The sequence below is a fragment of the Pongo pygmaeus genome, chromosome 20, assembly GCF_028885625.2.
Source record: "Pongo pygmaeus isolate AG05252 chromosome 20, NHGRI_mPonPyg2-v2.0_pri, whole genome shotgun sequence".
Taxonomy (NCBI): domain Eukaryota; kingdom Metazoa; phylum Chordata; class Mammalia; order Primates; family Hominidae; genus Pongo; species Pongo pygmaeus.
In genome coordinates, this window is record NC_072393.2 from 19,725,648 (window position 1) to 19,750,496 (window position 24,849).

At 49.8% G+C, this 24,849-nt stretch overlaps 1 protein-coding gene across 1 annotated transcript in view; it reads right to left on the reverse strand.

Annotated features, from left to right (window-relative positions):
- Positions 1-24,849, reverse strand: part of SUGP1 (SURP and G-patch domain containing 1) — a 44,025-nt gene that overhangs the window by 4,087 nt on the left and 15,089 nt on the right. The window contains exons 5-8 of the mRNA XM_054465061.2: positions 22,849-22,972; positions 22,473-22,573; positions 21,390-21,513; positions 16,100-16,455 (exon numbers count right to left, since the gene is read on the reverse strand). Of these exons, the coding sequence (XP_054321036.1) occupies positions 16,100-16,455; positions 21,390-21,513; positions 22,473-22,573; positions 22,849-22,972 (705 nt within the window). The remainder of the gene's footprint in view (positions 1-16,099; positions 16,456-21,389; positions 21,514-22,472; positions 22,574-22,848; positions 22,973-24,849) is intronic.

Sequence of the window (24,849 nt, forward strand, 5' to 3'; positions counted from 1 at the left end):
AGGGCAGGAATTTGCAGAGCCAGAGACAAGAGAGCTGAGACGGCATGTGGGCAGCATGCATGGGCGCACTCACAAACGGGCTCTCAGAAGGCAGCCCCGTTGCTAACAGACACCAGGTGTAAGCGCACACAGATTCAGAGTCTGGCGTAAGACTCAGCTGTGCGACTCCCTTAGCTCCTTCAGGGGAGGCAGCCAACCATCCTCAGAGCAGCTGACATTTAATTTGGCATCAGCTGTGGAACTTGGCAGGCTCCAGTAACACTGACACATAGAAAGATGCTGCAACAGCCCCATCCGGGCGGCAGAAACCACCACCCCGCGGGCGGTGCGGTGCTTCCCAGGGGAGAAGGTGAGCAGAGGGGTGCAGCTGGCCCTCTGGGAAGGGAAAAGACTTGGGTCCTTCCAGCTCACCAACACTCGGGCTTTGCCGCTAAGAATGGCCCACATTTGCACTCTTAGTCCTTCCTTGGTTTACAGGGCACTGAGGGATGTGGGGGAATCTTGTGGGGGAGACGCAGGAGCCGAAGTCTGAGCATCTGGTTGATTGCCTTAGAGCATGCCCACAGTCCCTTTCCCCCAGGCCCACTCCACCACATGAGCGGGCGGGTGAGGGCTGCCATGCTCCCTGAGGACATGGATCAGTGGGACTTGAACCTAGGCCTCAGATTTTGGAGCCTGTTCTGTCCAGCGAAGCCACAGGGCGGCTTCTTTACCTGCTGGGTGTCTCAGAGCTGGGGTGTGTGTGGGTTGAAGCACCCAGATCTAAGCACTAGGGTTCGGCACTTGAGTGACAAACCAATCCTAGGTACCCTCCACCCTGGCTGCAGTTGCTGGCTACGGCCCTGGTAAGCATAAGAATCTTTATTCAGTAGCTTTTCTCCTTGACCTAGAATCTCTGAGGCCCTTGGGGCCAGGGAGGCACCGAGAAAGCAACCGTCCCTGAGTTGGACGAGCAGGTCCAAGAGGCTGGCCACCTGACCTGGGAAGGCTGCTGCCTTCCCTTTTGGGGTCCTGTCTTCATCTTGCAAACACAGGTGATGGCGCCACACAACAGGGCACGTCGGACTCCTCCATGCACCTGTGTGTCGAGCGCCAGTGAAGGTGGAGTGAGGGGGTGATGTTTCTGCTCACAGTGCAGGCTGCATAGCTGCATAGTGAGGCACCATATGACATGAGATAGTGGGTGTCAGTCACTGCTTATCATCTGCAGAATGCAATGACAAGAGACCACCCCGCAACCCTTGTAGGTTTGGTAAGAAAATGAGAGACCAGGCCATAGGCTGGCCCTCCCTGAAATTGCTGCTAAGAAGGGAGAGTGAAAAGGTGATTGTGCAAAACTGTGGTAAGTATTGTGCTTATCGTTGTCTGTCTCTTGAACTTTCTTTCTTTCATTTTTCCCGAGATGGAGTCTTGCTCTGTCGCTCAGGCTGGAGTGCAGTGGTGCGATCTTGGCTCACTGCAACCTCCGCCTCCCAGGATCGAGCAATTCTCCTGCCTCAGCCTCCCAAGTAGCTGGGACTACAGGCACGTGGCACCACATCCAGCTAATTTTTGTATTTTTAGTAGAGACGGAGTTTCACCATATTAGTTAGGCTGGTCTTGAACTCCTGACCTCAGGCGATCCGTCCGCCTTGGCCTCCCAAAGTGCTGGGATTACAGGCGTGAGCCACCACACTCGGCCTCCTGAACTTTCTATGACAAGAAAGAATCCAAGTGCTGGCCGAGAGTGGTGGCTCATGCCTGTAATCCCAGCACTTTGGGAGACTGAGGTGGGAGGATGGCTTGAGCCCAGGAGTTTGAGACTAGCCTAGGCAACATAGCAAGACCCCATCTCTATTTATGTTAAAAAAAAAAAAAAAAAAGAGAGACTCAATTCAGACCCAAAGACACAAATACAGTCAGGAATCACTTCATGGAGGGGACCATTCTGGAAATGCATCATTAGGCGCTGTTGCCAATGTGTGAGCATCACAGACTGTACCTCCACAAACCTCGATGCTACCGCCTACTGCACACCTACACTAGATATTACAGTTGACCTTGAACTACATGGGTTTGAACTACACAGGTCCACTTAATATGCTGATTTTTTTCAATGAATAAATTGAAAAAATTTTTGGAGATCTGCAACAATTCGAAAAAAGTCAGATGAACCACGTAGCCTAGAAATACTGAAAAAAAAATCAAGAAAAAGTTAGGTGTGGCTGGGCACGGTGGCTCACGCCTGTAATCCCAGAACTTTGGGAGGCCAAGGTGGGCGGATCACGAGGTCAGAAGATCGAGACCATCCTGGCTAACACAGTGAAACCCCGTCTCTACTAAAAATACAAAAAATTAGCCAGGCGTGGTGGCGGGCGCCTGTTGTCCCAGCTACTCGGGAGGCTGAGGCAGGAGAATGGCGTGAACCCAGGAGGCGGAGCTTGCAGTGAGCCGAGATCGCGCTACTACACTCCAGCCTGGGCGACAAGGGAGACTCCATCTCAAAAAAAAAAAAAAAAAGTTAGGAGTGTCAATGAATGTATAAGATATATGTAGATGCTAGTCTGTTTTATCACGTACTACCATAAAACATATACACTTTACAAAAAGTTAAACTTTATCAAAACTTATGCACACAGACTATACATAATGTGTTTTGCAGTCAAGAGAAATGTAAACAAACGTAAAGATGGTAGATTAAATCTTTTTTTTTTTTTGGATATGGAGTCTTGCTCTGTCACCCACGCTGGAGTGTAATGGCACAATCTCGGCTCACTGCAACCTCCACCTCCCGGGTTCAAACAAATTATCCTGCCTCAGCCTCCCGAGTAGTTGGGACTACAGGCACCTGCCATCACGCCCAGCTAGTTTTGTTGTTGTTGTTGTTTCCTTTTTTTGAGACAGAGTCTCACTCTGTCATCCAGGCTGGAATGCAGTGGTACGACTTCGGCTCACTGCAACCTCCGCCTCCTGGGTTCAAGAGATTCTCCTGCCTCAGCCTCCCGAGTAGCTGGGACTACAGGTGGCACGCCACTACACCCAGCTAATTTTTGTATTTTTAGTAGAGACAGGTTTCACCATACTGACCAGGCTGGTCTCAAACTCTTGACTTCATTAATCCGCCCGCCTCGGCCTCCAAAAGTGTTGGGATTACAGGCGTGAGCCACCACGTCCGGCCAATTTTGTATTTTTAGTAGAGACAGGGTTTCACCATATTGGCCAGGCTGGTCTCGAACTCCAACCTTGTGATCTGCCCGCCTCGGCCTCCCAAGGTGCTGGGATTACAGGCGTGAGCCACTGCACCCAGCAGATTAAATCTTAACTGCATAACATTAGCTGTAGTGCACACTGTACTACTGTAATCATTTTGTAACCTCCTGTTGCTATTGTAATGAGCTCAAGTGTTGAGAATATCTGCTTAAAACACCACGTGACACTAATCATCTCTGCACGAGCTGTTTGTCCCTTTAGTAAATTGCATATTGCGGTAAAGAGACATCTCTCAGGGTTCTCAAGTATTTTTCAGGTTTAGTGCAATATAGTAAACCTTGCATAACATCATGGGTCCCATAAAAAGTGCCACTAGTCAAGTGCCTGTAGTCCCAGCTACTGGGGAGGCTGAGGCAGGAGAATCACTTGAACCCCAGAAATGGAGGTTGCAGTGAGCCTAGAGTGTGCCATTGCACTCCAACCTGGGCGACAGAGCAAGACTCCATCTCAAAAAAAAGTGCCACTAGTGATGGCGGAAGTGCTCCCAAGAAGCAGAGAAAAGTCAAGACATTACAAGAAAAAGCTGAATTGTTTGATATGTGCCATAGATTGAGGTCTGCAACTGCAGTTGCCCACCATTTCAAGATAAATGAATCCAGCATAAGGACCACTGTTAAAAAACAAAAAAGAGGAGGAAATTCATGAAGCTGTTATTGCAGCTATGTCAACAGGCGTGAAAACCTTGCACTTTCTGTGAAGTAACTTTTTATCTCATTTTGAAAATGCAGTTTTTATGTGTATAGGACTGCTATCAGAATGACACACCTACAGGGTTTAATATGATTTAAGAAAAAAGCAAAGTCACTATATGACAATTTAGAACAAAAGCAAGGCGAAGGAGCGAAAGCTGGAGAATGTAATGGCAGCAAACGATGGTTTGACAGGTTTAGAAAGAGGTTTGGCTTTAAAAAGATGTCAAGATAACAGGAACAACAGCTTCTGCCCACCTAGAGGTGGCAGATGAGTTCCCAGATGCCATTAAGAAAATCATTGAGAAGGAAAGATATGCATGTGCTCAAACAGGTTTTTTGTTTTTTGTTTTTTTTTTGAGACGGAGTCTCGCTCTGTCACCCAGGCCAGACTGCAGTGGTGTGATCTCGGCTCACTGCTGCCTCCTGGGTTCACGCCATTCTCCTGCCTCAGCCTCCCGAGTAGCTGGGACTACAGGCGACCACCACCGCGCCTGACTAATTTTTTGTATTTTTAGTAGAGACGGGGTTTCACTGTGTTAGCCAGGATGGTCTTGATCTCCTGACCTCATGATCCGCCCGCCTCGGCCTCCCAAAGTGCTGGGATTACAGGCGTGAGCTACCACGCCCAGCCTCAAACAGGTTTATTTTGAGATGGAGTCTTGCTCTGTCACCCAGGATGGAGTGCAGTGGAGCAATCCTGGCTCACTGCAACCTCCGCCTCCTGGGTTCAAGTGATTCTCTTGCCTCAGCCTCCCAAGTATCCGGGATTACAGGAGCCTGCCACTACACACAGCTAATTTTTTGTATTTTTAGTAGAGATGGGGTTTCACCATGTTGGCCAGGCTGGTTTCAAACTCCTGACCTCAAGTGATCCACCCACACTGGCCTCCCAAAGTGCTAGGATCACACGCATGAGCCACTGTACCCGGCCTCAAACAGGTTTTTTAATGCAGACACAAGTGCCCTATTGGGGTGGGGGAGCCAAAAAAGACACTAGTAAGGAAGAGGAGCAAATACCAGAATTCATTTATTTATTTCTGTTTGTTTGGAGACAGGTTCTCACTTTTTTGTCCAGGCTGGAGTGCAATGGCGTGAACATGGCTCACTGCAGCCTCAATCTCCCAGGCTCAAGTGAACCTCTCGCCTCAGCCTTCCGAGTAGCTGGGACTACAAGTGAACACCACCACACCCGGCTAATTTTTGTGTTTTTTTGTAGAGACAGGGTTTTCTCATGTTGCCCAGGCTGGTCTCAATTCAGGCCTCAAGCGATCCGCCCACCTCGGCCTCCCAAAGTGCTGGGATTACAGGCATGAGCCACCGTACCCAGCCAAGCACCAGAACTTAAGGCAGGATAACGCTACTGTTTTGTGCAAATGCAGTTGGGTTTATGATTGGGGCTGCCCTTATCTATGAAGCTGCTAATCCCTGAGGCTTAAAGGGAAAAGATAAACACCAGCTGCCCGTCTTCTGGTTATACAACAAGAAGGCCAGGGCAGGACAGCCACGGTGGCTCACGCCTGTAATCCTAACATTTTGAGAGGCCAAGGCAGGAGGTAAAAAGGCCTGGACAACAAAAATTCTTTTTCTAGATTGGTTTGCCCCTGAAATCAGGAAGTACCTTCCTAGTAACTGCTTGTTAAAGTTCTTTTGATATTGGACAATGCCCCTGGCCACCCAGAACTTCATGAGTTTAACACTGAAGGCATCAAAGTGGTCTACTGCATCCAAACAAGGTCTCTACTTCAGCCTCTAGATTGGGGGGTCGTAAAAACCTTCAAGGCTCATTACACACGTACTCTATGGAAAGGATTATCAAAGCTACGGAAGAGAACCTCAGCAGAGCGAATATTATGAAAGTCTGGAAGGGTTACACTACAGAAGAGGCCATCAAGCCTGAAACAATAAATTCCTGCTAGAGAAAACTGTCTTCAGATGTGCATGACTTCATGGGATTTATAACAGAGCCCATGAAGGAAATCATGAAAGAGGTTGTAGAGACAGCAAAAAAGGGTAGAGGGTAAGGGTTTTCAAAAGATAGATCTTGGAGAAATTTAAGAACTAACAAGCTGGACGTGGGTGGCTCATGTCTGTGGTCCCAACTGCTTGGGAGGCTGAGGCGGGGAGATCACTTGAGCCCAGGAGTTTGAGTCCAGCCCGGGCAACATAACAAATCTCGTCTCTATAAAAAAATAAAAATTAAATAAAAATTAAAAAAAATAGGTCTGGCCGGGTGCAGTGGGTCACGCCTATAATCCCAGCACTTCGGAAGCCCAAGGCAGGTGGATCACCTGAGGTCAGGAGTTCGAGAGCAGCCTGGCTAACATGGTGAAACCGCATGTCTACTAAAAATACAAAACTAGCTGGCTGTGGTGGGACATGCCTGGGCGACAGTGCGAGACTCTGCCTCCAAAAAAAAGCAAAAAAACAAAAAACAAAAAATAGGCCGGGCAAAGTGGCTCACGCCTGTAATCCCAGTACTTTGGAAGGCTGAGGCAGATGGATCATTTGAGGTCAGGAGTAAGAGACCAGCCTGAGCAACATGGTGAAACCCTGTCTCTACTAAATACAAAAATTAGCCAGGCATGATGGCACACACTTGTAATCCAAGCTGCTCGGGAGACTGAGATGGGAGGATCCCTTGACCCCGGGGCACAGAGGCTGCAGTGAGCCGAGATTGTGCCAATTCACTCCAGCCTGGGTGACAGAGTGATTCCGTGTCTCAAAACATAGGTGAGGAGAGGTGGCTCACACCTGTAATCCCAGCACATTGGGAAGCTTAGATGGGCAGATCACCTGAAGTCAGGAGTTTGAGATCAGCCTGGGCAACATGGTGAAATCCTATCTCTACAAAAAATACAAAAAATTAGCCGGGCATGGTGGTGCATGCCTGTAATCCCAGCTACTTGAGAGTCTGAGGCGTGAGAATTGTTTGAACCAGAGGGGCAGAGGCTGCAGTGAGCTGAGATTGCGCCGGACTCCACCCTGGGCAACAGACCAAGACTCCAAATCGAAAAATAATTAATTAATTAAAAATAGAAGAGCTAACAGATACCACACTGGAGAAATTAACAGAAGACAGCTGGATGGAAAAGAGTGCTTCCGAATGAGTGCCAGATGATGAGGAAGAAGCCGGAGAAGCGGCAGCAGCACCAGAAAAGAAAATGACAATCTGGTAGGAGGATTCTCATTATTCGAGACTGTTTCTGACTTCTTTTATGACACGGACCCGAGACATGGGCACTGAAACTAAGTGTAAATGGTAGAAGAAGGAATAATACTGTATATAAACATTTTTAGGGAAATGAAAAAGAAGTCAGGCAGAAATCGTGAGATATTCCCATAAAATTATACGGAGTGCCTGTCTCTCCTTCCACCTCTTCGGCAGCAAGACCAACCCCTACTCTTCTTCCTCCTTAGCTGTTCAACACGACATTGATGAAGATGACCTTTGTGATGATCCATGTCCGCTTCATAAATAGTCAATATATTTTCTCTTCCTCCCTTCTTTTTTTTTTTTTAAAAGAGGCAGGGTCTCCGGAGGCAGAGGTTACAGTGAGCTGAGATCATGCCATTGTACAGCCTGGGCAATAGAGTGAAACTCTGTCTCAAAAATAAATAAATAAATAAATAAATAAATAGGCAGGGTCTGTCTGGATGCTCTGTTTGGACCCTCTGTCATCCAGGCTGGAGTGCAGTGGCACAATCATAGCTCACTGCAGCCTCAAATTCCTGGACTCATGTTCCTCCTGCCTCAGCCTCCTGAGTAGCTAGAGCTATAGGTGCACACCACACAGCCTGGCTAATTTTTCCTATGATTTTCTTAGTAATATTTTCTTTCTTCTAGCTTATTTTATTATAAGAATATAGTACATAATACATATAACATACAAAAAGCATGTTAATCAACTGTTTATGTTACCAATAAGGTTTCTGGTCAACAGCAGGCTATTAGTAGTTAAGTTTTTGGGGAGTCAAAAGTTACATGCAGAGGCTGAGGTGGGCAGACCACTTGAGCTCAGGAGTTTTGAAACCAGCCTGGGCAATGTGGTGAAATCCTGTCTCTACAAAAAATTAAAGAATTAGCAGGGCGTGCTGGTACGGGGCTATAGTCCCAGCTACTTGGGAGGCTAAGGTGGAAGGATAGCTTGAGCTCAAGAGGTTGAGGCTGCAGTGAGCTGTGATTATACCACTGCACTCCAGCCTGGGAAACAGAGTGAGACCCTGCCTCAAAAAAAAAGTTTATATTCAGATTTTCTCTGTTTTTTTTTGTTTTGTTTTGTTTTTGGTTTTTTTTTTTGTGAGACGGAGTCTTGCTCTGTTACCTGGGCTAGAGTGCAGTGGCGCGATCTCGGCTCACTGCAACCTCCACCTCCCAAGTTCAAGCGATTCTCCTGCCTCAGCCTCCTGAGTAGCTGGGATTACAGGCATGTGCCACCAGGCCCGGCTAATTTTTGTATTTTTAGTAGAGACAGAGTTTCACCATGTTGGTCAGGCTGGTCTTGGACTCCTGACCTTGCGATCTGCCCACCTCAGCCTCCCAAAGTGCTGGGATTACAGGTGTGAGCCACCATACCCGGCCTATATTCAGATTTTCAACTGCACAGGGCTTGCTGTCCCAACCTCCATGTTGTTCAAGGGACAACTGTATACCCTGTTGCTCCCAGGCTACAAACCTGTAAAGTAACACAGTAAGTATTTATGTATCTAAACATAAAAAAGGTACAGTAAAAATACTGTACTATGATCTTATAACAATTTTAATAATGACTACTGTCATATATGCAGTCCATCACTGACCAAAATGTTGTCATACAGGGCCGGGCGTGGTGGCTCACACCTGTAATCCCAGCACTTTGGGAGGCCGAGGCGGGGAGATTACTTGAGGTCAGGAGTTTGAGACCAGCCTAGCCAGCATGGTGAAATCCCATCTCTACTAAAAATACAAAAATTAGCTGGGCGTGGACTGGGCATGGTGGCTCATGCCTGTAATCCTAGCACTTTGGGAGGCTGAGGCAGGCGGATCATCTGAGGTCAGGAGCTCAAGATCAGTCTGGCCAACTTGGTGAAACCTCATCTCTACTAAAACCAAAAAAATTAGCAGGGCGTGGTGGCAGGCGCCTGTAATCCCAGCCAAAGAGACTAGTTGGAGACCCCTAGGAAATTACCCTTCAGTTTCCCGTGGCTCCCAAGTGATGGAGGAAGGCTGAAAGTTCTTATGGGCAAGGAGAGAGGGAAGGAGCAGAAACTGGTTATGGTACATAAATCTATACAAGGAGAACTGGGTGTGCTTGTGTTATTGTTTTTAATGTTTAGATAATCAATGTGCAAACATTCTTGCTAAGTCAGGCACGGTGGCTCACACCTGTAATCCCAGCACTTTGGGAGGCAGAAGCAAGTGGATCATCTGAGGCCAGGAGTGCAAGACCAGCCTGGCCAACATGGCAAAACCCCGTCTCTACTAAAAATATAAAAATTAGCCGGGCGTGGTGGTGGGCACCTATAATCCCAGCTACTCGGGAGGCTGAGGCAGGAGAATCACTTGAACCTGGTAGGCAGAGGTTGCAGTGAGCCAAGATTGTGCCACTGCACTTCAGCCCGGACAAAAGAGCAAGACTCTGTCTCAAAGGGAAAAAACAAAAAACAAAAAAACCTCTTTGCTATACACAGTTTTCTTATTTTTATTTTTAAGGAAACTGTATTTCTGAAAGTAGGGTTTGAAGAGAAGTTTATTATAGATTACTGACAAAGCCAATCTATCAGTTAATACATATAACAATCATTTATTATTATTTTTTTTTTTTTAAAGAAAGAGGCTGGGTGTGGTGGCTCACGCCTGTAATCCCAGAATTTTGGGAGGCTGAGGTGGGTGGATCACAAGGTCAGGAGCTCGAGACCAGCCTGGCCAACATGGTGAAACCCCGTCTCTACTAAAAATACAAAAATTAGCTGGGTGTGGGGGCGCCCACCTGTAATCCCAGCTACTCGGGAGGCTGGGGCAGGAGAATCGCTTGAACCCGGGAGGTAGAGATTGCAGTGAGACAAGATCACGCCACTGCACTCCAGCCTGGGTGACAGAGCGAGACTCCATCTCAAAAACAAACAAACAAAAAAAACAAGAAAGAAAGAAGATCTAAAACCAATAACCTAAGTGTACACCTTAGTAAGCTAGAAAAAGAAGATCAAACTAAATCCAAAGCTAACAGAAAGAAGAAAATAGTAAAGTTTAGAGTGGAGATAAGAAAATGAGGACTATAAATACAATGGAGAAAAATCTATGAAACCAAAAGTTGGTTCTTTGAAAAGATCAACAAAAGTGACAAACCTTTTAGTTAAGCTAAGAAAAAAATGAAAGACTCAATTACTAAAATCAGAAATGAAGGAGGGGCTGTAACTAATGACTGAAAATAAGACATAAGTTAAAAGGACTGTAAGAAAATACAATAAACTGTGCCCCAACAAATTAGATAGATGAAGTGAACAAATTCCTAGAAACACAAACCATCAAAACACAAGAAGAAATAGAAAATCTGAATAGACAAGTAAATCAAATCAGGATTCGAAAAAACCTTCCAACAAAAAAAGGCCAAGAGGCTGGGCACGGTGGCTCACGCCTGTAATCCCAGCACTTTGGGAGGCCGAGGCAGGCGGATTACAAGGTCAGGAGTTCAAGACCATCCTGGCTAACACAGTGAAACCCGTCTCTACTAAAAAAAAAAATACAAAAAATTAGCCAGGCGTGGTGGCGGCACCTGTTGTCCCAGCTACTCAGGAGGCTGAGGCAGAAGAATGGCGTGAACCTGGGAGGTGGAGCTTGCAGTGAGCCGAGATCACGCCACTGCACTCCAGCCTGGGCGACAGAGTGAGACTGTCACAAAAAAAAAAAAAAAAAAAAAAAAAAAAAAGCCAAGAATCAGATAGCTTCACTGGTAAAGCAAACATTTAAAAGAAGAAATAAGCCAGGTGCAGTGATTCATGCCTGTAATCCCAGTGCTTTGGGAGGCTGAGGTGGGCAGATCACTTGAGGTCAAGCATTTAAGACCAGCCTGGCCAACATGGCAAAACCCCATCTCTACTAATAATACAAAAATTAGCCGGGCATGGTGGCAGGTGCCTGTAATCCCAGCTACTCGGGAGGCTGACGTAGGAGAATTGCTTGAACCTGGGAGGTGGAGGTTGCAGGGAGCTGAGATTGCACAACTGCACTCCAGCCAGGGTGACAGAGTGAGACTCTGTCTCAAAAAAAAAAAAAAAAAAAGAAAGAAAGAATACCAATTCTCCCCAAACTCTTCCAAAAAAAAAACAAGAGAGAACATTTCTAAACTTACTCTATGGGACTAGGATTAGCCTGATACCCAAGGCAGACAGAGATACTACAAAGAAAGAAAAATAGGCCGGGTGTGGTGGCTCACGCCTGTAATCCCAGAACTTTAGGAGGCCAATGTGCGCAGATCACTTGAGGCCAGGAGTTCAAGACCAGCCTGGCCAACATGGTGAAACCCTGTCTCTACTAAAAATACAAAAATTAGCTGGGTGTGGTGGTGGAAGAATCACTTGAACCCAGGAGGTGGAGGTTGCAGTGAGCTGAGATCGCGCTACTGCACTCCAGCTTGGGCAGCAAAGAGCAAACTCCATCTCAAAAAAAAAAGAAAAAGAAAAAGAAAAATACAATTGAATATTCCTATGAATACAGATGGAGAAAATCCTCAATAAAATACTAAGAAACCAAATTCAGCAGCTTATGAAAGGATTATACACCATGACCAAGTGGGATTTATCCCTGCAATGCAAGGATGGCTCAACATTTGAAAATCAATCCATGTACTACACCAAATTAACAGAATGAAGGAAAGTAACCACACGATGATTTTATGTATTTATTTACTTTTTTTTTGAGACTCAGTCTCACTCTGTTGCCCAGGCTGGAGTGCAGTTGCTCAATCTCGGCTCACTGCAACCTCTGCCTCCCAGGTTCAAGAGATTCTCCTGCCTCAGCCTCCCAAATAGCTGGGATTACAGGCGTGTGCCACCACACCCAGCTAATTTTTGAATTTTTTTTGGTAGAGATGGGGTTTCACCATGTTGGCCAGGCTGGTCTTGAACTCCTGGCCTCAAGTAATCTGCCCACCTCAGTCTCCCAAAGTGCTGGGATTACAGGCATGAGTCACCGTGCCTGGCCTGTTTTAGTTGATGCAGAAAAAGCATCTGACAAAAACTAAAACATTTTCATGATAAAAACACTCAATAAACTAGGAACAGAAGTGAACTTCCAGCCAGGCCTGGTGGCTCACGCCTGTAATCCCAGCACTTTGGGAGGCCAAGGCAGGTGGATCACCTGAGGTCAGGAGTTCGAGACCAGCCTGGCCAACATGGTGAAACCCTGTCTCTACCAAAAACACAAAAATTGGCCAGTCGTGGTGGTGGGCGCATGTAGTCCCAGGTACTAGGGAGGCTGAGGCAGGAGAATTGCTTGAACCCGGAAGGCAGAGGTTGCAGTGAGTGGAGATCACACCACTCCAGCCTGCGCATCAGAGAAAGACTCTGTCTCAAAAAAAAAGAACAAAAAGAAGTGAAGTTCCTCAACACAATAAAGTCCATATATAAAAAACACATAGCTAATATCATACACCTACGCATCATACATTTCAGAGACTGGTAAAAGGCTGAAAGCCTTCCCCCTAAGATCAGCAACAAGACAAGGATACACACTTCCACCATTTCCATTCAATACGGTACTAGAAGTCCTAGCCAGAGGAATTAGGCAGAAAAAGAAATAAGTATCCAAGTTGGAAAAGAACCTGTAAAACTATTTCTGTTTGCAGATAACACAAACTTAAATGTAGAAAACCCTGAAGAATCCACAAACAGACCGGGTGCAGTAGCTCATGCCTGTAATCCCAGAACTTTGGGAGGCCAAGGTGGCAAGATTGTTTGAGGCCAGGAGTTTGAGACCAGCCTGGGCAACATAGTGGGACCTCGTATCGACACAAAAAATGCAAAAATTAGCCAGGCATGGAAGAGCATGTCTGTAGTCCCAGCTACTTGGGAGACTGGGGCAGGAGAATCAATTGAGCCCGGGAGGCCAAGGCTGCAGTGAGCTGTCATCATGCCACTGGACTCCAGCCTGCGTGACAGAGTGAGACCCTGTCTCAAAAGAAAAATAAAAAGAGTAAAGTTGGAAAAATTAACTCAAAATGGACCAAAGACCCTGGGTGCAATGGCTCATGCCTATAATTCCAACACTTTGGGAGGCCAAGGCAGGAGGATTGCTTGAACTCACAAGTTCAAGACCAGCCTGGGCAACATGGTGAAACTCCATCTCTACAAAAAGTACGAAAGTTAGCCAGGTGTGCTGGCATGCACTTGTAGTCCCACCTACTTGGGAGGCTGAGGTGGGAAGATCACTTGAGCTTGGGGAGGTCGAGGCTGCAGTAAGTAGCCGCTGCACTCCAGCCTGGGTGACAGAGACTCAAAAAAAAAAAAAAAACCCAAAATAGGCTAAAGACCTAAATTTAAGAACTAAAGGTACAAAACTCTCAGTAGGAAACACAGGGGCAAATTTTCATGCCCGGATTTGGCAATGGTTCCTTAAAAATGACACCAAAAGCATAAACCACAGAAGAAAAAATAGATAAATTTGACTTCATTAAAATTCCATTTCTAGGGAAGGCTGGATTATAGCAGGCACTGGGAGACCGCACAACTACCTGCCTCCTCCCTGGCACTACCACCCCCTGGAGGGTCTGCCTTCAGTTCAAAAAAAAAAAAAAAAAATGATACTTTCTGGCCACATTAAAAAAAGAAAGAAAATTTAAAAGTTGTATGCATCAAAAAACGCTATTACTAAAGTGAAAAGACATCCCATGGAATGAGAGAAAGTATTTGCAAATCACATAGCTGACAAGAGTGTTAATATCCAGAATCTATAAAATAGAACTCGTACGACTCAACAACACAAACAAATCAACTTTAAAATGGGAAAAGGTGGCTGGGTGCAGTGGCTCATGCCTGTAAACCCAGGACTCTGAGAGGCTGAGGCAAGAAGATGGCTTGAGCCCAGGAGTTCAAGATCAGCCTGGGTAACACACTGAGACCTTGTTTATATAATAACTGGGCAAGGCTGGGCCCGGTGGCTCACTTGAGGTCAGGAGTTCAACACCAGCCTGGTCAACATGGTGAAATCCTGTCTCTACTATAAAAAAAAAAAAATTAGCTGAGCATGGTGGTATGTGCCTGTAGTCCCAGATACTCAGGAGGCTGAGGCAGGAGAATCGCTTGAACCTGGGAGGTGGGCCGGGAGCCGTGGCTCACGCCTATAATTCCAGCACTTTGGGAGGCCAAGGCAGGCGGATCACGAGGTCAGGAGATCGAGATCATCCTGGCTAACATGGTGAAACCCCCTCTACTAAAAATACAAAAAATTAGCCAGGCGTGGTGGCACACGCCTGTAGTCCCAGCTACTTGGGAGGCGGAGGCAGGAGAATCACTTGAACCTTGGAGGCAGAGGCTGCAGTGAGCTGAGACTGTGCCACTGTACTCCAGCCTGGGCAACACAGTGAGACTCCTTCTCAAAAAAGAAAAAAAAAAAAAAAAAAAGAACCCAGGTGGCGGAGGTTGCAGTGAGCCGAGATTATGCCACTTGCACTGCAGCCTGGGCAACACAGCGAAACTCTGTCTCAAAACAAACAAAAACTGGGCATGGTGGGGCAAGTCTGTGGTCTCAGCTACTCAGGAGGCTGAGGTAGGAGGATTCCTTAAGCCAGGGTGGTAGAGGTTTCAGTGAGCTATGATTGTGCCAATGTACTCGAACATGGGCGACAGAGACCTCATGTCAAAAACATAAAAGGTGAGGAGAAAAGGACTAAAATAGACATTTCTCCAAAGAAGCTATACATATGGTCAATAAGCATATGAAAATAAGCTCAACAGCACTGGTCATTAGGGAAATGCCAACCCAGACGACGAGATATCACTTCATACCTCCTAGGATGGTTATAATAAAAACATGAGAGTATGGCTCTTGCCTATAATCCCAGCACTTTGGGATTATAGGCAAATCCTCTGAGGCAGGAGGATCGCTTGAGGACAGGAGTTCAAGACCAGCCTCAGCAACATAGTGAAACCCCGTCTCCATGAAACTTTTTTTTTTTTTTAAAAAAGGTGAGGATACAGAAAAAGTGGAACCCTTGTGCACTGCTGGTGGTAATGTAAAATGGTGCAGATGCAGGTTCCTCAAAGTTAAAAGCAGAATTACAGGCCAGGCGTGGTGGCTCATACTTGTAATCACAACACTTTGGGAGGCTGAGGCGGGTGGATCACCTAAGGTCAGGAGTTCGAAACCAGCCTGGCCAACATGGTGAAACCCCATCTCTACGAAAAATACAAAAATTAGCATGGTGGTGGGCACCTGTAATCCCAGCTACTCAGGAGACTGAGGCAGAATCGTTTGAACTCGGGATGCGGAGGTTGCAGTGAGCCAAGAACGCACCACTGCACTCCAGCCTGGGCGACAGAGTGAGACTACGTCTTTTAGAAAAAGAAAAAAAGACCGGGCGCGGTGGCTCACGCCTGTAATCTCAGCACTTTGGGAGGCCAAGGCGGGCAGATCACGAGGTCAGGAGATAGAGACCATCCTGGCTAACACAGTGAAACCCCATCTCTACTAAAAAATACAAAAAATTAGGCAGGCATGGTGGCGGGCACCTGTAGTCCCAGCTACTCGGGAGGCTGAGGCAGGAGAATGGTGTGAACCCAGGAGGCAGAGCTTATGGTGAGCCGAAATCGCACCACTGCACTCCAGCCTGGGCAAGAGAGTGAGACTCTGTCTCAAAAAAAAAAAAAAAAAAAAAAGAAAGAAAAAAAAGGCAGAATTGCAATAGGCCCAGCAATTCCACACCTAGGTATACCGACAAGAGAACTGAAAACGATTCAGATAGTCACAGCAGTATTATTCACAACAGCCAAGCAGTGTAAACAACCTAAGAGTTCATTCACAGATGAGTGGATAAGCCAAATGTGGTATGTACACACAGTGGAAGATATGGCCACAGAAGGAATGAAATTCTGATACAAGCTACACAGTGGATGAACCTTGAAGACATTATGCTCAGTGAAAAAAGCCAGACCCTTCCAACACAGGGAGGGGAAGAGGGTCTGCCCACCTGACAGAGGTGAGGGAGAGGCGTCCACGTCCCTCTGCACCAGTTCAGCAGGTGGGAGCTCTACCTTATCCTCTTCAGGCCCCCACCGGCTCTTCCGCTTCCTCTTCACGGTGGCTGCGGAGGCTGGCTTCCCGGGGGCAGCTGCAGCAGGGATGATAGTGGGGGCAGGCGTGGATGAGGCAGGGCAGGTGGTGGCTGGGGGTAAGGACCCTGACAGGGCCTCAGGAGGGGACTTGCGCTTCAGGCTGGGGTCGGGTGCTGTGAGGCTGCCTGTGGAGCTGGCCTTGGCTTTCCGGAACTCCTCCAGCTTCTGTCGGTAGTACTTGTACCCTTGGCTATTGGGCTCGTACAGAAAGCTGCAAAGAGAGTTGGGGGGGTGCAGTGTCAGCTGGGCCCGAGGCCCTGTCCCTGATTCTGGGCAGGAGCAGTTCTGGCCTTGTGTGCCCACATTGGCTAGGGTCACTTCATGGTCATGTCATAGTCACGGTCTCCACCACGGCCTCCTGGCAGTGACTGCTGGTTCTGGTGGCCCGATGCCCTTCCTTTGAACTGTGAGTCACTCCAATCCTCACCCTGTCTTTATCAGGCACCCATCACACTGTCATTGTTCACCCTGCTACAAACGGAAAGGGCAGGGACCCTCAGACCCTTCCCCAGGGCCTGGGAAAAGTGAGACATTCACACCAAAAAATCTCAGATTGTGGGGAGACACTAGACACGAGACAGGGCAGAGGGACTTGTCTTGATCCCAAGGGCTTCTCAAATGCATCTTTGAGACACTGAACATCAGAATGGACCAAGGAGCTGATTTCTACCCCACGTGGGGGCAGGCAGCCTCAGGGCAGTGTGGCTTCCAGTGAGGCTGGGAGCACAGGTCTTCTCTGTCCCTACCCAGCCTGAGGAGCAGAGCAGGTGGTGCTGGGTTCAGAGCCGTGTTCCGCACCTACTGGCCCCTCTCGGACTGTACACATCCCCAGTCCACAGGACTGTCTTTGGGGTCTATGCCAAAAGGGAGAGTCTTGGCCCAGCTCCACATGGCAGAACACTGGGGGAGAACTGAATGCATGTACAGCCCTGAAAGCATGTTACAGTGCTGAACAAGATGGGGCTGGACCTGCACTTGTGAATCTGGAGGGATGGTCACAGCACCAAGGCATGCAACTAATGTGAATTAAAGGGTCAAGGATGCTGTGAAGTCCTTTTGTGTAAGAGAGAGGCCGGGCGCGGTGGCTCACGCCTGTAATCCCAGCTCTTTGGGAGGCTGAGGTGGGCGGATCACCTGAGGTCAGGAGTTCGAGACCAGCCTGGCCAACATGGTGAAATTCCGTCTGTACTAAAAATAAAAAAATTAGCTGGGTGTGGTGGCACGCACCTGTAGTCCCAACTGCTCGGGAGGCTGAGGCAGGAGAATCACTCGAACCTGGGAGGTGGAGGTTGCAGTGAGCCAAGATTGGGCCACTGCACTACAGCCTGGACCACAGAGTGAGACTCCAACTCAAAAAAATAAGATAAATAGTGAGCAAGCAGCAAGAGACTCCTTAGACAGTTTCTACGTGAGCCTGTGTGTCTACGGCCCTGCTAACATCCGGTACCTCAGGAGGGTGGGACGGAAGGACAGGAGACGGCAGCATCTTCTCTGTAATCCTGGGTCGTGGTACAAGTGTGACCCAGTAAGGGACATTTGTAAAGATTAAGAGGTAAAAGCAACAACTGTTCAGGAGGAAAGGGAACAGTTGGTCAGATTTGGAAAAGACACTTGACAGCCAGGTGAGTTCAGACATGGATTTGAGGCCCAAGCTGGGGAGGTTCACTTGCCAGGGCAAGCAGGCATCGGGGTATGGGGGCCCCTTCCTGGTCTCAGCTGGTGCTTCACCCTGAGTGTCCTCCAGGATGGCCCAAGGATGCATCACAGTCCCCTGGAGGGTCTGCCCATCTCAGGGAGGGGGTTACAATGGCACCCAATGGTAGACCCCCATGAGGGGGAGAAAGTGGAGCCCCCCAGCACTCCATCTAGAACACGGCTGGGTGCACCACCAAGGCTCCCCTCTGGTGGAACTAATCCGACCCTGAACCCAGGGATAACCACTGTTAAGGTGTTTCCTGCCAGTTTCAGCAAAGATTTATCTTAATAGAGCTGTGATCCTATACATATCCCAGTTTTAAAAAAAAAATTTGCCTGAAGCTGATGACATAAGCCTTTCCTATTAGAACAGTGGAAGCATGTTCACTGACTGGCCTTGCTTCAGTTCCCTCACACTGGGCTGCTAGCTCACATGGGTGCCTTCGGAAGGCGGCGTACTCCACTGGGCAGATGTGCTGATGATTTAGCCCAAGGAGGTTGGACACTGACTGTGTCACTGACTTTTCTTTTTTTTTCTTCCTTTTTTTTTCTGAGATGGAGTCTTGCTCTGCCGCCCAGGCTGGAGTGCAGTGGCACAATCTCAGCTCACTGCAAGCTCCGCCTCCCGGGTTCAGGCTATTCTCCTGCCTCAGCCTCCTGACTAGCTGGGGCTACAGACGCCCGCCCCCACGCCCGGCTAATTTTTTTTTTTTTGTATTTTTTAGTAGAGACGGGGTTTCACTGTGTTAGCCATGGTCTCGATCTCCTGACCTCGTGATCCACCCCACTCAGCCTCCCAAAGTGCTGGGATTACAGGCATGAGCCACTGCACCCGGCCTACTGACTTTTCATTACTACAGCTGATGCTCTATTGACATGATTTCCAGGATGTATCTCAGAAATGGGAGAATGACTAGTTCAAGGGATGGGCGTTTCCAGCTTTTCATTTTTTTTTTTGTTTTGTTTTTCAAGATGGAGTTTCACTCTCGTTGCCCAGGCTGGAGTACAGTGGCACGATCTCGGCTCACCACAACCTCCGCCTCCCGGGTTCAAGCCATTCTCCCGCCTCAGCCTCCCAAGTAGCTGAGATTACAGGCATGCGCTAATTTTGTATTTTTAGTAGAGAGGGGGTTTCTCCACGTTGGTCAGGCTGGTCTTGAACCGTTGACCTCAGGTGATCCACCTGCCTCGGCCTCCCAAAGTGCTGGGATTACAGGTGTGAGCCACCAAGCCCAGCCTCATTTCTTATTTTTTGAGATGGAGTCTTGCTCTTGTCACCCAGGCTGGAGTGCAATGGCATGATCTCGGCTCACTGTAACCTCTGCCTCCTGGGTTCAGGTGATTTTCCTGCCTTAGCCGCCCAAGTAGCTGGGATTATAGGCGCATGCCACCATGCCCAGTTAATTTCTATATTTTTAGCAGAGATGGGGTTTTGCCATGTTGGCCAGGCTGTTCTTGAACTCCTGACCTCAGGTGATCCACCTGCCTCGGCCTCCCAAAGTGCTGGGATTACAGGCGTGAGCCACCGCACCAGGCCTCCAGCTTCTTTATAGCCATGCGGTTGGTTACGAATTGTTTCCCAAAGTGGCTGGGGTATGCCTGGCCCACAGGCGTGACAGGGAAGGGCCAGGAGTGGTCACATGAGGTGGCTGTTAGATTTGGGGGTGGGGGAGGTGCCAACCACGTGGGTCTAACCAGCATTTCTGTGCTTTGGGGCTGCCTCACAGCTGACCCCGCATGGAGATTAAACACAGGCGCAAACCTGCACGCCCTGCAGGGGCCTGAATACCTGGTTGTCCCCCCTGACCCACCCAGTTCTTTCCTGGTCTGGCTCTGGCTCTGCAGTGAGTGTGGGAACGAGCTCCCTTCAGCCTCGTCTCCTCTGGCTGCCCAGGGTACCCACCCCAGGTGACCTCAACCAGCCTGGCCTCCCCGACAGCCACACCTGACAAGCTGGGCACCTGTCAGCAACACCCCAGAACAGAAAGGACACACAGGAGGGCCGGGGCCACCTGCACCAGTAGCATCTCTCAGTTCTGACATCAGGGGTGAGGCTGGGCTGCAGCGGCTGGGCCCTGGACCCCTCTGACCAGGCAGAGCCACCGGGCTCTGGGTCTTGGACAGAATTCCATATCCTTGCCTGCTTCTCCTTTGAAAGGGTTCCACAGTCAGTGTCTACCTACAATGACAGCAAACTAGGTTTCTTATTTATATAGCCTTAATCAGGCAAATGAAGGAAAGACATGATGACTTGGAGTGGACTAGTGATCCAACCCTGAGGTGTAGTCAACAACTCAATGATCCCCAGGGCAAGTCTGACATTCAGGACACTTGGGGGTCGGCCTCCAGTCCCAGGCAGATCCATCTTCTGAACCCCAGGCCTAAACAATCCACGGCCCCAACACAGGCTCCTTGACACACAGGTACCAGACTGGGGCACACCTGAATCCCAAGCAGCCCCTCTCCCTGTTCCCATCCACTGGGTCAGCTGAGCCTTCAACCACCCTGTTCCCAGCCCCCACGTTCCCTCAGTCCCACCTCCCAATGATGGCCCACTGCCCTCGTCTGCCTGGACCTGGTCTGGCCATGTCTGCCCACCCTCCACGACCTTGGCCAGTGACCACAGAAGCACAGTTGCCCCATCTGTGATGAAGTCTAGGGCTGCTGAATCAACCAGCCCAGAGAGCTGCTGAATCAACCAGCCCAGAGAGCTGCTGCTCCAGGACTTTGTCATGCACTGTCACACCTCCTCAATGACTGAGTCGGGGCTTGTGTAACCTGAGGCCAGGAGTGTGCTCACGGGCATGTCACCCTCACATCCCCCAGGCACCCACCCGCCTCCCCGGGCACAGAGCAAGTGCCAAACCCACCCAATGAATGGATGAGCCAGTGAACACAGACCCAGCCACTGGGGCTAGGGTACGACCACATGGCCAGGGATGGCAGGGAGGCTAGGCTGCTTGTCACACACCCACCCTTCTGTGGAACTCGCACACAGGCTGGGTGTTCCCCCTCCACAGATCCTAAAGTTCCCCATTCCCTGCCATTTCCCTCATCATAAAGGGGAGACCCTGAGAACGTACGCAACATAAACTGAACAGTACTGTGAATTTCCACTTGAGAGCCTGACTTGCCCCCGGCCAAGGGCTGCTGTGTGTCCCAAAGGCAACTGGGCAAGTGCTAGAGACTTTCTCCCTGAGGCGCCTGAAAGACACAAAGGCCCCAAAGGCCCCGTGCACCTGCCTCAGAGACCACCCAGGGGTGCTGGTGTGTGTGTGGGACATGCCTGTGGGGAGGCAGAGCTGGGCTCTGGGGTCAGAGACTCTTGGACCCGCCAGCTTCTCACAGTGGGACCCCAGCAGGTGGCTGGACTATGCTGATCCAGTGTCCTCCCCTGCAGGGGGGCTGTGGCCAGGGTGACAGTCACCTCCCTGGCAGGGCCCCCCTTACCTGAATGCCTGGTTCTCACGGTTGTTCTGGAGGGCAATGGTTTCCACCTCGGGACCCCCGTCCGCTATGAACCTGGCCAACTTTTCTGCAAGGTTCTTGACCTCTTCGTCCTCTGGGGGTGAAACTTTAAGCAGGCTGTCAGTACTGGGCTCAACTCACCACACCCAACAGCCTAATTTCTGCTAAGAACCCCAAGGGCAACAAGTGGGGTTTGTTTTAGGAATGATGCAAAGAGAAACAGGCAAATGGGAATCAGATTACTACACTGGGACCAGATGCTAGAATTCATAACACACCTCAAGCCCCCGCCCCCGACCCCCGCCCCGTCCCACAAGGGAGGTCAAGAGGGCCTGGGACACCAGCCAGGACAAAGGATCCAAATGTGACTGTGGGTCTGGGTAGGGAAGGAAGGGAGATGGGAGCGCCCCAGGTCACATGGTTGGGGGTTGCTGTTGGGCCTCCTCTCCTGGGGAGAGGCTCAGGGCACAGGGCCACACGGAACACAAGGAACAAACCTCTGCAGCCTGCGCTTGGCCTGAACATCAGTTCCACCCCCCCAACCCACCAGCACTTGGCTGGGATTTTATGTCATTGCAGTCAAAGACCAGCCAGTATTTCCCCTTGCCCTGAAATTCATCCCATCAGAATTGCACCAGCTGACGGTGTCTGTCCCCCAAGCCCTCGGCCCTACACTATACTTCCCCTGCCCTGTCCTCAGTGCCCAGGAGGAAGCTGGGGCTCATCAACACTTGTTAATGTAACAAAGAACCAACAAGCAAAAGCCCCCTCTACCTAGGGTACTGCCCTGAACCGATCACCCAGAAGCGACCTCGACCTCCATGAGCTCCCATCTACCCCACAATGTGGCTTGATGCTCAGGCTTCACCAGGTCCTTGGAGCACTGAGGGGGAAGGTGGTGTCAGACCCATTCCCAGAGTGACCCCAGATGCCTGGGAGAATACAGGCCTCAACCACCGGTGCCACACAGTGCCACTCCAGCACCTCCAGGAACCCCGATTCCGCACTGGGGCACGGTATGTCCACAGGCCTCCCCAGAATCTCCCACCCGCTCCGTCCACCTACCTTTCTGAGAGGCTGCCTGCGACTTCTGTGCTTCCTTTCTTATCTCAGCCACCTTCTTCCTGTAGTAGAGGAATTCCCTGCTATTCTTATCGTGCAAAAATCTGGAGAGGAGGAAGTTTGCAGAAGAGAGGGGAAAATGAGTATCTGTGACAGGCATATCCCTGCAGCTTCTATCGCGCAAAAAAAGGCAGGCTGGCGAGCAGGGACCCGAAAGCAAGTCTCCGTGCCACATGGGAGCCACTTGTCACTTCTGGTGAGAATCAGAAAACGCTTGGAACAGCATCCGGCCCACACTAGCAAGCACCCAGCCCCGCATGTGCGACTGTGCAGCAAACGCATTCAACAGCACAGCCTTCCCTTCCCCGGAGATACTCACGCAAATGCTGGGTTATCCTTGTAGTCCTCCATAGCTACTTTTTCTAACTCGGGGCCTCCTTCTGCCACAAAGCGGGCCAATTTCTCTATCACTTTCCGAGTCTCGGCTCCCTCTGGGGGTGAAACTTTAAGGAGGCTGTCAGTACTGGGGTTCAACTCACACACCCCACAGTCAATAGGCACACTCTCTCTATGGACCACAACGACAGAGGGGGTCGGGGGAGAAGAGTGTGAGATGCAGGAGGCTGTCGGGCGTCCCGAGTCCAGGCACAAAACACCATGACGAGGGGGGAGTCGGTCTCACTGTCTTGGTGAGACACACTAGGTGGGAGAGAAGTGTGTGAGGCTGTGGTGAGCTCCAGGCTGGAAGCTAGCAGAAAATATATCCAGCTTCCCCTGGTTTTGGGGGGGAAATGCTTAATTCTTTTCTTTCTTTACCAGTTTTCAGCATAATACATCGGTTCCCTTTCATCCTTCAAAGATGACACATTCTTTTTTTAAAAAATACCATTATGAGCTCTGATTTAAACACACTGGGTGGGTTTCGATCCATGGCAATTAGTGTCATCATAGAAGCTCTGCGGCCGGTGGAGCCTCTTCAAGCTGGCTCCTGAGGGCTCTGGACATGGCCCCAGGAGTCTCTGATGGCCTCCTTGCCATCTGCCGGGACAGGCGCTCCAAGATCATCTCATACACTTCCTGCCCAGACCCAGAGCCAGCCACTTCTCCAAGAAGTCGGTTTCCATGAGAAACTGCATCTCCAGACCAGCATCTGGGCGCTAGGGATGCTCAATGCCACGGGCTTAATCATTATTTCGGGGCCTTTTCAGTGAACAGAGCTATAAAGATATATTTTTATATATGGATTAGCCTCCCCACTGAGCCATGTGGAACTTGCTTTTGCATTTTTCCCCTGGCCTGTTTCTGAGGCTGTGGGTTTGTCAGCTACTATACAGATTGCAGTCCTTGTAGGAGATGCACAGGAGAAATTTCTCGCTGCCAGCAAGTGCCTGGCAACTGGGCAACATGCCAGACCTGTGGCTAATCTTATTCCCCTTGTTGCTTGGGCTGCTGGGAATGGGGGAGAGGTGGGGAGTGTGTGGCCCAACGAGGGCCCCTGTGAGGTTCCGAGAGCATTCCGTGACCGTCTTTCACCCTAGCTCGCCCTCCTGCCACGGGCCCAGCAACAATCCTGACCTGGTTGCTGTTTACAGGAACAGGTGTGTTTCTGAGGCCATGCAGACAGTGGGTCATAATGGGCTTCAAGGGCCCCGAGATGGCCAATACCCCTTGTAATGCAGCAGTTCCCAACAGGGTACCCTTGGAGCTGCTGGGGCACCCCTCTAAGGAAAGGACACACGCCAGCTCCATTCTAATGGCCTGGGATCCAGGCTGGCCTCTGATCCGCTCGGACACACAGCCAGAAGCAAGGGATCTCAAAGCTGTCATGGCACAACTCCACAGTTGCTTCAGTCTGTGCTGTCAGGGTGATGTGACCTCACCGGCCAGCCCTCCACGCAGTTCAGGTGTCACAGGGACTCGTCCTGAATGTGGACGGGGCTGGACTTGCTGGCAATGCTGTCACCACAGCCACCCCCCTTTGCCCTCCTACACTGGGCGGTCTGGACAAGCTCACCCGTGACCAGTGACCGTCCTTTCCCAGGGATAGAAGAGAGCACCCTCTAACCTGCGGCTCATACCTCTGGCCTAAACTCAGGGGACAGGTAACCCATGGCGAGGGGCAGTGCTTTGGGGCCTCAAGGGCTCAGCTGAAGAGCCTTAGAAGCTCCTCCTAGAAGGGATGTGAGGATGCCCTTTTGGAGCAAATGCGAGAAGGGCGTGCACCCCTGCCCTGGCTGGGATGAGCCGCTGCATGAGTGGAAGATGGATCCCGCTGCTCCCAAGATGAAGCCCACGCGCTGATGCCCAGCAATACCCCAGCCCCGCCCCTCACCCTCCTTTGCTCTCCTCACCCCAGAGGGCCCGAGGCTCAGCTCGGAGG